Genomic DNA, 13,160 nt, shown 5'->3' on the forward strand with positions numbered 1-13,160 from the left:
AGATCAAATATTATCATATGGAATAGATGTTGATGCCGTTGAAATTCTGCAGCAGAGCGATGACATCTCAGATCATTATCTAGTCTCGTGTAAACTTCATTTAGCCAAGGCTGCAAAGCCGACTCCGTGTTACAAATATGTTAGACCTATCACTTCTGCTACTAAAGATTGCTTTATTAATAATCTTCCTGATCAGTTTCATCATCTCAGCATCCCGGATAGCTTAGAAGAACTTGATATTGCAACAGAAACTTTTAACACTCTCTTTTCCAGCACTTTAGACACAGTTGCTCCATTGCGCTTAAAAAAGAGTAAAGAAAATAGTCCAACGCCGTGGTACAACGATCACACTCAGGCCCTTAAGAGAGCAGCCAGAAAAATGGAGCGCAACTGGAAGAAAACAAAACTAGAGGTATATCGCATTTCATAGAAGGAGAGCTCGATTGCATACAGAGATGCTTTAAAAGCTGCTAGATCTGCTTATTTTTCAACCCTATTAGAAGAAAATAAACATAATCCTAGGTATTTATTTGAAACAGTGGCTAAACTAGCGAAAAAGAAAGCTTCGAGCACAGAAGTTTCCAGGCAGCACAGCAGTAAAGACTTTATGAACTTCTTCACTTATAAGATTGATAATATCAGGGAGAAAATTATAACTATGCAACCGTATCTACTACAGAATCACATCAGGGAGAGCACTGTAGTCTCCCTGAGGAAAAATTTGATTCATTCATTGCTATAGAAGAGGAAGACTTCGTTAAACTCGTTAAATCATCTGAATCTACAACATGTATGTTAGACCCTATACTGACTAAGCTACTGAAAGAGATGCTTCCAGAGTTCACAGATCCTCTTCTTAATATCATTAATTCATCTTTGTCATTAGGATACATACCAAAAACTTTTAAGCTGGCTATGATTAAACCGCTAGTTAAAAAAAAACCTTAATCCTACAGAATTAGTCAATTTACAGGCCGATCTCGAATCTACCTTTTCTGTCAAAGATACTAGAAAAGGCAGTATCCTCACAAATTTGTTCCTTTTTAGAAAGAAATGATATCTGTGAGGATTTTCAGTCCGGATTTAGACCGTACCATAGTACTGAGACAGCTCTCGTTAGAGTCACAAATGATCTGCTCTTATCATCCGATCGTTGTTGTATCTCTCTCTTAGTGTTACTCGATCTTAGTGCTGCATTTGATACTATTGACCACAGCATTGTTTTTAATAGACTTGAAAATGATGTTGGCATTAGTGGAATTGCATTAGCATGGTTTAAATCATACTTATCTGACCGTTATCAGTTTGTGGCAGTAAATGAAGAGGTTTTATCGATCACAAGTTCAGTATGGCGTACCACAAGGCTCAGTACTAGGACCGCTGCTGTTCACTCTGTACATGCTACCCTTAGGAGATATCATTCTCAAGTGCAAGGTGTTTACTACTAAGCTAACTCCCCAACAACTGAACCCAAGAGCAGAAGAGCAGTGAGCCAGGATGCCTGTGTTTCTTTCCAAAAATATAATCTATACTTGAAGAAAAAATACAAAGTACAAATAAACAAGGAAAGCCGAGCTTCCATAAAACAGTGAAACAAAATAGACACAAGGGTCAAAGGTACAATAAAGAACAAACATAACTTGAGAACTGATCACAGAGCACTGAAGCACAGAGAACATAGGCTCAAGACTGAACACAAAGGCAGGGAACAAACAGACTTGAGGGTTAATGAGCAGAGTCCTGAACAAGGTTAGCGACGTTGGCGGTATCTGCAGGCCCTGTCCCAAATGGCACCCTAAGCACTCGCGGTCTTCCTCTGAGTCCCCAATAGTATCTGCATTTTCATGATGTAACGCCGCTTTGACTTTCGGGAAGAAGTCTGCTGCGGATCTCGCATCAGTGTGGGCTCGGCAAAAGTGTGCATCGAGGGCACAAATCGTCCGCTCGCAAGCACCCTTCTGAGACCTAAAATGACAAATGGGACACCCTATAATCTCGCAGACTTAACAGACACACACACGTGGCGGCCATTGTAAGTCCACAAGACTGTGGACATATGAGATACATACACTACATATACATACACTGGACATACACTTCAAAAAGTGCATATGAAGTGTGCCATTTGGGACAGAGCCTATAAGTGCCATCTGTAGGCCTGGAGGGTGCATGGCATAGAAGACTCAAGGAGAGCACCCCCTGCTGGTCAGGAGGGGAACAGCAACTCAAAGATGAGATCTTTACAAGTATGATCTTCTTTAAATTTAGTACTTTTAACAATCAATTAATTCAACGGCAAACAATGCAAGATACATGTTTCAATTCACCCTTGTTGGTACACCCTTGTTGCCACATTAGAAAATACACTTACATTACATAACTTATGAAACTGAATCCATAATGTTTGTAATAAGGCAAGGCAAGGCAAGGCAAGTTTATTTATATAGCACATTTCATACACAATGGCAATTCAAAGTGCTTTACATAAAAGAAATTAAAATAATAAAAATAAATAAGAATAATTAAAACAGTTAAGAAAAATAAAAAAATAAAATACAGTACAGTACAAACAGTCGGACGAACATTGGCACAGTGCTCATTCAGTAAATGCATAGCTAAACAGATGTGTTTTGAGTCTAGATTTGAATGTGACTACAGTAGGAGCACATCTGATCTCCTCTGGAAGCTGGTTCCAGCTGCGGCTGGCATAATAGCTAAAAGCAGATTCACCATGCTTTGAGTGAACCCTTGGTATTTCTACCTGATATGATCCTAATGATCTGAGTGATCTGTTGGGTTTATATTCAGTGAGCATATCTGCAATGTATTGAGGTCCTAGGCCATTGAATGATTTATATACCAGTAATAATACTTTAAAATCAATCCTAAATTTAACTGGGAGCCAGTGTAAAGACCTGAGGACTGGTGTGATATGTTCATATTTTCTAGTTCTGCTCAGAATCCTGGCGGCAGCGTTCTGTATGAGCTGCAACTGTCTTATGGTCTTTTTGGGAAGGCCAGTGAGGAGTCCGTTACAGTAATCCACCCTGCTGGTGATGAAAGCATGCACAAGTTTCTCTAAGTCTTGTCTGGAAACAAAGCATCTAATTCTTGCAATATTTTTCAGATGATAGTATGCTGATTTAGTTATTGCTTTGACATGACTACTGAAACTAAGGTCTGACTCTAGTGTCACACCAAGATTCCTGACTTGATTTTTAGTTGTTTGACCCCTAGAGTGAAGGTATGCATTCACCTTGAGAACTTCATCTTTGTTTCCAAATGCAATGACTTCAGTTTTGTCTATGTTTAACTGAAGAAAGTTTTGACACATCCAACTTTTGACTTCATCAATACATTGGCACAGGGAGTCAATGGGGCTGTAGTCGTTAGGCGATAGGGCTAAGTAGAGCTGTGTGTCGTCTGCATAGCTGTGGTAAGCAATTTGGTTCTTTCTCATTATTTGGCTCATTGGGAGCATATACAGGTTGAACAGGAGTGGCGCAAGAATTGAGCCTTGAGGGACTCCGCATGTCATGGATGTCCACTCAGACTTATGGTCTCCTATACTCACATAATAACCTCTCCCATCTAAGTATGACCTGAACCATTTTAGGACTATCCCAGAAAGCCCCACCCAGTTTTCCAGCCTGTCAAGAAGTATGTTATGATCGACAGTGTCAAATGCAGCACTGAGGTCGAGTAGCACCAGCACTGATAGTTTGCCTGAATCAGTATTTAAGCGAATATCGTTTATTATCTTTATGAGCGCTGTCTCTGTGCTGTGGTGCGGTCGGAAACCAGATTGAAAATTGTCAAAGGATCCATTCGAGCTTAAGAATTTGTTCAGCTGATTGAAGACAACTTTTTCAATGATCTTGCCTATGAAAGGAAGATTTGAGATCGGTCTATAGTTGCATAATATGGTCTTATCCAGATTGCTCTTTTTCAGGAGGGGCTTGACAACTGCAGTTTTCAGGGAGTTTGGAAAACTCCCAGAGAGAACTGAGACATTTACCACTTCTAGAAGATCTGCTTCTAAACTGTTTAACACACTTTTGAAAAATGATGTGGGAAGTGTGTCAAGAGCGCATGTTGATGTTTTAAGGTGCTGTACAGTTTCTTCCAAAATTTTGCCATCAATTTCTTTGAAATCAGACATAGTAACTACTTTCTCAGGTGGTTTGATCTGTCTGACCTCAGTGCAACTCAAGGATGTGCTGATCACCTTTCTGATATTATTGATTTTCTCAGAGAAGAAAGAAGCAAACTCACTGCACTTGTTGTCTGAGAGCATTTCACTGGGAATCTGGCTTGGGGGGTTTGTCAGTCTCTCTACAGTAGCAAAAAGAGTGCGTGTGTTGTTTAAATTGCTGTTTATAATATTTGAGAAGAAAGTCTGTCTAGCTTTGCCTAGTTCCATATTGAAAGCATGAAGGCTGTCTTTGTAGATGTTATAATGGACTACAAGTTTAGTCTTCCGCCACATGCGCTCTGCTTTTCTGCATTGTCTTTTCATAGTTTGCACTGCTGTTGAGTTTCTCCAAGGTGCTTTTTGTCTGCCACTCTTCTTCCTGACTTTCACAGGAGCAATATCATCAATTATACCTTTAACTTTTGAGTTAAAAGAATCAAGGAGAAAATCAACAGAGTCTGCAGATATGCTTGGTGTTAAGGATATAGCCTTCATAAATAGTACACTAGTGTTCTCATTTAAGCATCTCTTCTTGACAGACACAGATCTAGCTTCAGTGGCAGGAGAGATCAATATATCAAAGAAAATACAGAAATGATCAGACAGTGCTACATCCTTAATAACAATCGATGAAATGTTTAGACCCTTACTGATAAGTAAATCTAGAGTGTGTCCACGATTGTGTGTGGGTCCATGTACATGCTGAGTCAGATCAAAAGTTTTTAAAACACTTTTGATTTCTTTTGCCATATTGTTTTCTGCACTATCTATGTGGATGTTAAAATCTCCAGCAATGGCAAAACAGTCAAACTCTGAGGTAATTGCTGATAACAGTTCTGTAAAGTCCTCAGCAAAGGCTGGAGAGTATTTTGGAGGCCTGTAAATAATGATAAGTGAAATGCGTGGAGCACCTTTTAACACAATACCCAGATATTCGAAAGAAGGGTAATTCCCAAATGATATTTGCTTACATTGATAGATATCTTTAAAAAGAGCAGCTAGACCCCCACCTCTCTTAACAGCTCTGCAGACACTCATAAAAGTAAAGTTAGGAGGGGCTGCTTCATTGAGGATTGTTGCACTAAAGCTGTCTTCTAGCCAGGTTTCATTTAGAAGCATAAAATCCAGGTTGTTTGTGGTTATTAAATCGTTGACTAGAAGTGATTTATTTTTAAGTGAACGAATGTTTAAAAGTGCTAACTTAACAGTCTTACTTTTTGTCCCCACATCAATCTTACTTTGACGTGTAATAGGCACCAGATTAGTTAGGTTTGCTGCACGGCTATTGAAGGCCTTAGATTTTCTATCTTGTAATAAAACAGCAATAGAGAAAGATACAGGCACACTGGGTTCCCGCTTGTTCTGTAAACATTTGAGAAAGTTACTGTTATCAGAGCGGGGACCCAAAACACATCACTGAGAGCTGGTATCAGTTGTTTTTAGTTCACCTCGAGCAGATGGAGGAGGGTGTGGGCCCTGGCGTTGTGGCAGAGGCCGAAGAGCTCTCACAGGAGGGGGAGGGCGAGCTGGGCCCGCAGGCTTTGGTGCGGGTGGTAATGGTGCCTGTCGTTTTTTGGTTGGTATCTGGGGGCTTGCAGCAAAAGAGTGGGATAGTTTGGTTCCAGCATACACCAGTTCTTCCATTTTCTGTGAGAAACACAGAAGAGGCGAGGCTGGAGAGAGGGATAGCGTGTCTGGTGAAAGGGGCTGTTGCTCTGGTGTTATAGGAGGCTGTGATATGCTGTCCTGGCTTCCCTGGCTGTTTTCCAGGAAGTCGTCCTTGGGTGCTGAAACTTCAAGCAGTTCTGATATGTCTCTCTGTGGGCAGGGCTCAGCTGAGATTGTGTCCGTGAGCAGAGGTTGTTGTGGCGGAGTGGTGTTATCATTGTCCTTGTGTGATATGTCAACCGCATGTCCATTTTGCTGCTGAAGTGAAGTCCCGTGGTCATTCATACTGTGTCCAGGTGTGTGTGTGCCGCTCAGATTGAGTGGATTGGCACAAACTGCAGAAGGATGATTGAGGGAGAAGTAGAAATTGTCCTTTAACACTCTTGAACCAAGTTTGTTTGGGTGATGGCCATCCCGATGAAACAGTTGTCTCTGACTCCAGAAAAGATTGAAATTGTCAATGAAGTTTACTCCTTTTATATTGCAGGTTTTTTGCAGCCATGTATTTAGCCCAAGCAGCCGTGAAAACCTGTTTGTTCCTCTTGCTGGGAGTGGTCCACTGATGAATGTTTGAACTTTCAGTCTTTTAAGTGTTTCAAAAAGTTCATTGAAATCCTTCTTAAGGAGTTCTGACTGCTCTTTATGAATAGTAATAGTATCTATCTAGTGTGTTATCAAAAGGTGTGATGAAGTTATGAAACTGCCATGAGGTTTTGTGCTAGAACAGAGTTTCCTGGCAATACAGTAAATGTTTTCACTGTGCCATATGACTGAATCTCTTCTGTAGTTGACCTTTACAGATGAAGGGTGAGTTACAGTAATGTGGCAGTCTCTACCATGGTAATCTGTTAACAGTATCACATGGCATACTGTAATGTAATATGTTTTATGCCATCTGCCTCCCTTCTTCTGATGCATCTCTGATCAATTTGATGTCATACAGTCATTGCCTGTTTCCTCTAACTGTAAAGTAAAAAAAGAAAAGTTATTGTTTATTATTTTATGTTAAACAGGGAATCTTGCTCTTGGAGCCACAGCTGTCCAGTCTTCCACACACGAAGGAGCAGAAGCTCAAAATGCTGTCGATGGCAGCATGAATTCAATTTGGGGTGTTGGGACATGCAGTCATACTAATGCGGACAGAGACCCCTGGTGGAGAGTTGACTTGGGGAAAGCCTACGAGGTAAACAGGGTTAGCATCACTAATCGTGGAGATGCTGCTCCAGAGAGGATAAATGGTGCTCAGATCCGTATCGGCAACAGCCTGGATATTAATAATGGCAACAAAAATGAGCTGTAAGTATTGTCTCTCTCTTAATACTTACTCTAATGGTTAGAAAATTACTGAATAAGATCAAATTACTTTGAATAAATCCTTGCCTTTGACAGGAGTATATTATAATGCTTCATGCCGTTTTGATTCGCCCTTCTCTATTTCTCTGTGTGTCTTCACAGGGCTGCAACTGTTGTGTCCATCCCACGTGGAGACACAAAAACATTTTATTTTAAGCCTATTAATGGCCGATATGTCAACATTGTTATACCTGGGCGCAATGAATATCTCACACTGTGTGAAGTCGAGGTGTTTGCAGGTGAGGGACAGAGAGAGAAGACTCTGTGATATAATTTGTTTATGTTCTTATTAATGTCAAGTCAAGTCATCATCATTTATATAGCGCTTTTAACAATGTAGATTGTTTCAAAGCAGCTTTACAGAGATAAACGTATAATTTAAGGTAACAGAGATTGTTTTGGCTTTATAGCGGTTCTTTAATAAAGTTATTTTCCAGCTAAAGTTAGTTTTGATTGAGTCGCTTCCGTTGCAACGATCATTTGTTATTAAATTAGGGGCCGCTAAGACGACACCATTCCCTCTACACAGACTTTAAACGCGAACCTGTGAGAAACACTGATGGCGTTCACATGCGCATTAATAATTGGTTCTATAGTTATGTGTGTTGAATATATGTGCGCAGGTTTGGAATTCCCTACAAACCAAGCCTAAACAAAGTACTGGTGTTTCCTTATAATTTTGATACAGAATTTTATTTTATTTTGTCACTTCGGGGTAGGTACGCGAAACGAATTTTCCTGACGACGCTTTATCTGTAGAGTGGTAGTGGGATCCTCCATAGGGAGAGACTAGTTGGCACTTCAGCACTGCGTTGTCATCGGGTCCAGGCGAAGGTCCTTCGTCAGATCTGGATACGGCCTGGATCCGGCGGACTGCGGTAAACCTCGGTATAAACAGAGAGACTAATATTAGCGTAGATGCCATTCTTCTTATGATGTAACGAGTACATCAGGATTTATGGGAAGTGTTCCCGGTTCCAGCTGACCTGATCTATGCAGCCTAACATTGGATTATAGAAGTCTATAATGTATTATGTGAATGCTAGGTCAAAGAGATGTGTCTTTAATCTGGCTTTGAACTGACAGAGTATGTCTGCTTCCCGGACAATATTAGGAAGACTGTTCCAAAGTTTTGGTGCTAAATAGGAAAAGGATCTACCGCCAGCAGTCGATTTTGATATTCTAGGTATTATTAACTGGCCGGAATTTAAATGTGTGTATAACTGTTATTATTTTATTAACAGAAAAGTACCTATCAATCTGGCCGTAATGAATATCTCACTCTGTGTGAGGTCGAGGTGTTTGCAGGTGAGCAATAAAAGGAGCACTGTAGTTAGAAAAAAAGCATGCAAACTGATTGCCTTAAAAAAAAAACAAGTAAAGTGAAAAAGGAATAGTATGTGGTACTGACAAATGCTTAGTTAGTTAGTATAGTTCACTTACACAAGAGTTCTATAGTAACTAAAAAAGAACTGTAGAGGGTACTTGATAATTTACTTTAAATAAAATATAATTGTTACAATTGTATAATTGTAATATAATTGACCACAAATATAGAGGGATTATATAAACCCAATTAAAAGTTTCACAAGGTGTTTCAAAGTGTTAGCAACAAAATTATAAAAGATCATTAACTGACATGAAATATAGTTATGTTATACATCATTCATTCATTATTTATATATATATATATATATATATATATATATATATATATATATATATATATATATATATATATATATATATATATATGTGTGTGTGTGTGTGTGTGTGTGTGTGTGTGTGTGTGTGTGTGCGTGTATGTTTATGTGTAAATTAAATTCCAAGTGCCCAACCAAATGGAACGCTAATCGCCATAATGGTGACTAAAACATTTTAGGAAAATCATCATCAATTTATGAAGTCAGCTTATGTGATGTTCTCTCAAATTTTTCAGTTGTATTGATAATTCAACACTCAAGATGACTTTGGGAAATGAGTGAATGCAAGCAGAGAAAAATAAACTGCAGAAGTGGATTAAATTATAGTGAAAAGTCCATTAATACTTTCCCCTCCTCAAAAGCCAAACTCAAACCAATCAATTAATCTTTACTTGGGTTTTCTGAGTAAAAAAAACACATATGTGAATAGTACTGATTACTAGATTTTTACAATTAAGTTAAAGGGATAGTTCAGGATTTTAGACATGAATCTCTATAGCTTCCCCATAAGCAGTGTGGTGCATTGACCATGACTTACCCCCGACAGCGTCCTGTGAGCCGAGCTCCGGTCCAGTTTTGGTCAAGATGAAATTAGTCTGGCAAGTTTGCTGGGGTCACGGCAATAAAGCTTTTTTCTTCTCAAATCAATATGTGTTCAAAAGAGTGATATATTTGCGTCACAAAACCGCTGTCTATGGAGAGGTCAGACCTCGTAATGGCTTGGCACTATTTTCTCCCCCGTCATATCACTGCGCGCTGCCGCTACCTACAGCCAGCTGCGAGCCGCGCACGTGTCACTTTGTTTACAGCTCGTAAAGAGAACGATAACATGTCTGACTACAGCAGCGACGATGACAACATTGACTTCGACACACAGCCAAAATGATATCTTTTGGGATATCAAAAGGATAGCTTCTTTATCTTCGCCAGTTTGGAGTTCACATTGAAGCCCAGAGCAATGAGCCAAAGTCGCCTCAGAGCAACATCTGCCACAGGAAATCTTTGAAATGTGTGAGGAGAAAGCGCCACATCTTTGTTTGTACAGTCCGGATAGTCACAATTCCGCACCATTTTCTACAAAGCTTGTACAAACTGATCGCTCTTGGTGAGTAGCTATGTTAGCTCGTTCGTGTAGCTGTTCTGAGCACGTAAACACTGCTGTAAACACTGCCGAACAACTGAAAAAGTGGTGTGCGCCTGCGCAGCTCGCAGCTGGCTGTAGGTAGCGGCAGCGCGCAGTGTTATGACAGGGGAGAAAATAGTGCCAAGCCATTACGAGGTCTGACCTCTCCATAGACAACGTTTTAGAGACGCAAATATATCACTCTTTTGAACACATATTGATTTGAGAAGAAAAAAGCTTTATTGCCGTGACCCCAGCAAACTTGCCGGACTAATTTCATCTTGACCAAAACTGGACCGGAGCTCGGCTCACAGGACGCTGTCGGGGGTAAGTCATGGTCAATGCACCACACTGCTTATGGGGAAGCTATAGAGATTCATGTCTAAAATCCTGAACTATCCCTTTAAGAAATTAAGTAAGTTAACTAAAAAGTGTTAGTTAGAATCACTGTTTTGATTTTACAGTGAGAGAGACATGGTGTGTAGACATGGTGTGTACTATTTATACTATGTGTATGTTGCCTTAATAATTTTCCTTTTCTGATTTCATTGCCAGATAAAGTGGAATGAGAGGATGTTACGCCACAGTCCACTGATCCTACAAGCAAAATACCAAACTTCTGTTTTATGAGCAATACTAATATTGCACTTTTTTCATTGTTTTCATTTTATCTATATGCACCTTTTATCCTTAAGATAAATGATAAGTTTCAGTGCACATTCAGTAAAGGTTTGAAATGTTTTTTAAAATGCACCTGACCTGACTCTTAACCCAGTTTGATCCTGGGGTTTGTGTATTTACCCATCTTTCCTTATCTTTCTGCTTTCTACATCAATAAATTACTTCAGCATTGCATGTTGTATTGTATGTTTCTGGATCAAAAATTTGGATATTTACAATGAGGAGGAGGTATAGTGTTACATAGCTACCCATCTAGGGATGAAGAGCTGGTAACAAGGTAAAGAATTACATTTTACAAAAAAAAAGAGAAAGAAAAAGAAAACCATGGAGAGAACGAGGATTTCCAACCCTCTGTCCCAGAATCTACAACACAACCACCAATACAACCGATATTAACTTTTCATTTTCTGTTATAAAGAGTAAAAAAGGCACAAAGTAACAACAACAATATCAATATAAAAAAGAAAAATAATGAAAATAAGGTGATAGCTTTAGGGGAGAGCCTGGCCAAAATGAAAAAAAAAAAAAAAACTAACCTGGACTTAGCTAACTAAACTAACTAAATTACCTGGAGAAAGATAATCCAGAAACCCTGCATCACAAAAACCTGAGCTCACTTACTCAGAAACAACTCAATATAAACCTACACATGATTCTGGGAAGGAGGAGGAATCATCTCATGGAAGGAAGTCTCTCTTCTCAACAGTTCCCGTGCTGCTTAAATCTCTGATAATATCTATTATAATATATACTCATAAATATAGAACACAAGGCTATAATAAACATATGTCCTCGGATGTAACTATATTGATGTGAAATGGACTCATGAAGCTAATATGTGAGGTTAACATGCTGAGACTGTGTTCGTAGATGGTTCATGTTCTTATCATGATTCATCACTTCAATGAGCTCATTGTTTCTGCCTTACATTAATACATTGTTTAAATTAATGCATTGTGATATTTGTATATGTACATTTCTGAATTACATAACTTGGACACAGCCACCTCTGATATCAGATCACTCTAAATTGTAATGTAGACACATGCCTTTTCTTTAAAGCTGCTTTGAAACGAAATGTATTGTCAAAAGCGCTATACAAATAAGTGTGAATTGAATTGATCATGACCTGGACTCGACTCGTCTTTCTCATAAAGGCTAGAGTCCCCTCTGCTGTTATCCAGCCCGTCGTGTGTGTAAAGCACACTAACACTTTGAGAGACCTGAGGGTTACAGCGAGAGCTCTTCTCCCGCTCCTCTAGCGTGTTGTGTGCCATCAAGCTGGCTGATGAAAGCACAGGTTCCTATCATGGCAACAAAGTGCATCATTCGACGCATTGGATGAGGATCAAATGTCGATACCTGCATTGGAGAGAGGGCTATTATCCTCTGGAGAGCAAGATGGTGCTTGAGCTTTCCGCTTTGGCGGTGTTTGCTCATGCTGAATAAAATTCAGAGTTGACAGCCGTGCTTGCCCGGGCCGCTTCGAGCATTGGACTCGTCCTGAGCAATCGCGGCTGGATGATTGGTTTCTGGGATCTGAGCGCGACACAAAGATCATCTCGCCCCGCCCCGTGCTTTTCTTGCCAGATGTGCATGTAGAGCTTTTTCCCAGGAGGGGGTGAACGCACTGTTTTTAATGTAATTTAATCTAGCCGTAATTAGGCAGAGTGGTGTTTTGTAACATATTTTGTTTCATTGTTGTTTAAAGGACAAGTTCGGTATTTTACTCTTAAAGCCCTGTTTTCAGATCGTTTCTGATGAAATAGAACGGTTAAGATTGAAATTTGGACACATGCTGCTGTCCCGAGAATTTTTGGTTTCTGTGGTAGCACCGCCCCACCTCCACAATGGGTGCATAGGTGCACTGGAACAATCCTTCCTAAAATGCATTAAACTTTCGTTTACAAAGACATGAAACTCACCGAGTGGTCAGGGGTGTTCACTGATATGCTCACACAAAAATCGCTGCAAAAGATGCTTTCCAACAGGTGTTTTACCATTCGTTGTAAAACTGTGGACCTATTTTTCCAAACGCCTCACACCCGTACATTCTTCCGTTGAGAGCTTGAATAATAGACACCCCTACAGAAAGAATACAAACAACCCCATTTCCGTTTCCGGCGGCGGAGTAATACCGTACCTCACAGCACATCCAATACAAGTCAATGGAGTTGGACAAAAACTACGATAAAACCTGTTGGAAAGCATCTTTTGCAGCGATTTTTGTGTGAGCATATCAGGGAACACCCCTGACCACTCAGTGAGTTTCGCTACTGTAACTACTGTAATAGAGATGCATTGTTAATGTAACACATTAACATGTTTTTTTCATAGGTATTACATTGCATGTTAATGCAATTAACTGTCATTTTGTGAATTCTAAAGTCAATTTAATTTATTTGTTTCCCTCTGAAAATCCACTTTAGTTGATATC

At 39.7% G+C, this 13,160-nt stretch overlaps 1 protein-coding gene across 4 annotated transcripts in view; it reads left to right on the forward strand.

Moving 5' to 3' along the window:
- LOC307162657 (uncharacterized protein) overlaps positions 1 to 10,895 on the forward strand; it is a 65,414-nt gene extending 54,519 nt beyond the window's left edge. For all 4 annotated transcript variants that reach the window (XM_079878123.1, XM_079878122.1, XM_079878121.1 and 1 more), the window contains 4 exons: positions 6,877 to 7,159; positions 7,319 to 7,455; positions 8,461 to 8,524; positions 10,598 to 10,895. In XM_079878123.1, the coding sequence (XP_079734249.1) occupies positions 6,877 to 7,159; positions 7,319 to 7,455; positions 8,461 to 8,486 (446 nt within the window). In that variant the 3' untranslated portion in view covers positions 8,487 to 8,524; positions 10,598 to 10,895. The remainder of the gene's footprint in view (positions 1 to 6,876; positions 7,160 to 7,318; positions 7,456 to 8,460; positions 8,525 to 10,597) is intronic.
- Positions 10,896 to 13,160: the final 2,265 nt, after the last annotated feature.

Source organism: Squalius cephalus (genome assembly GCF_949319135.1).
Source record: "Squalius cephalus genome assembly, chromosome: 8".
Lineage (NCBI taxonomy): Eukaryota > Metazoa > Chordata > Actinopteri > Cypriniformes > Leuciscidae > Squalius > Squalius cephalus.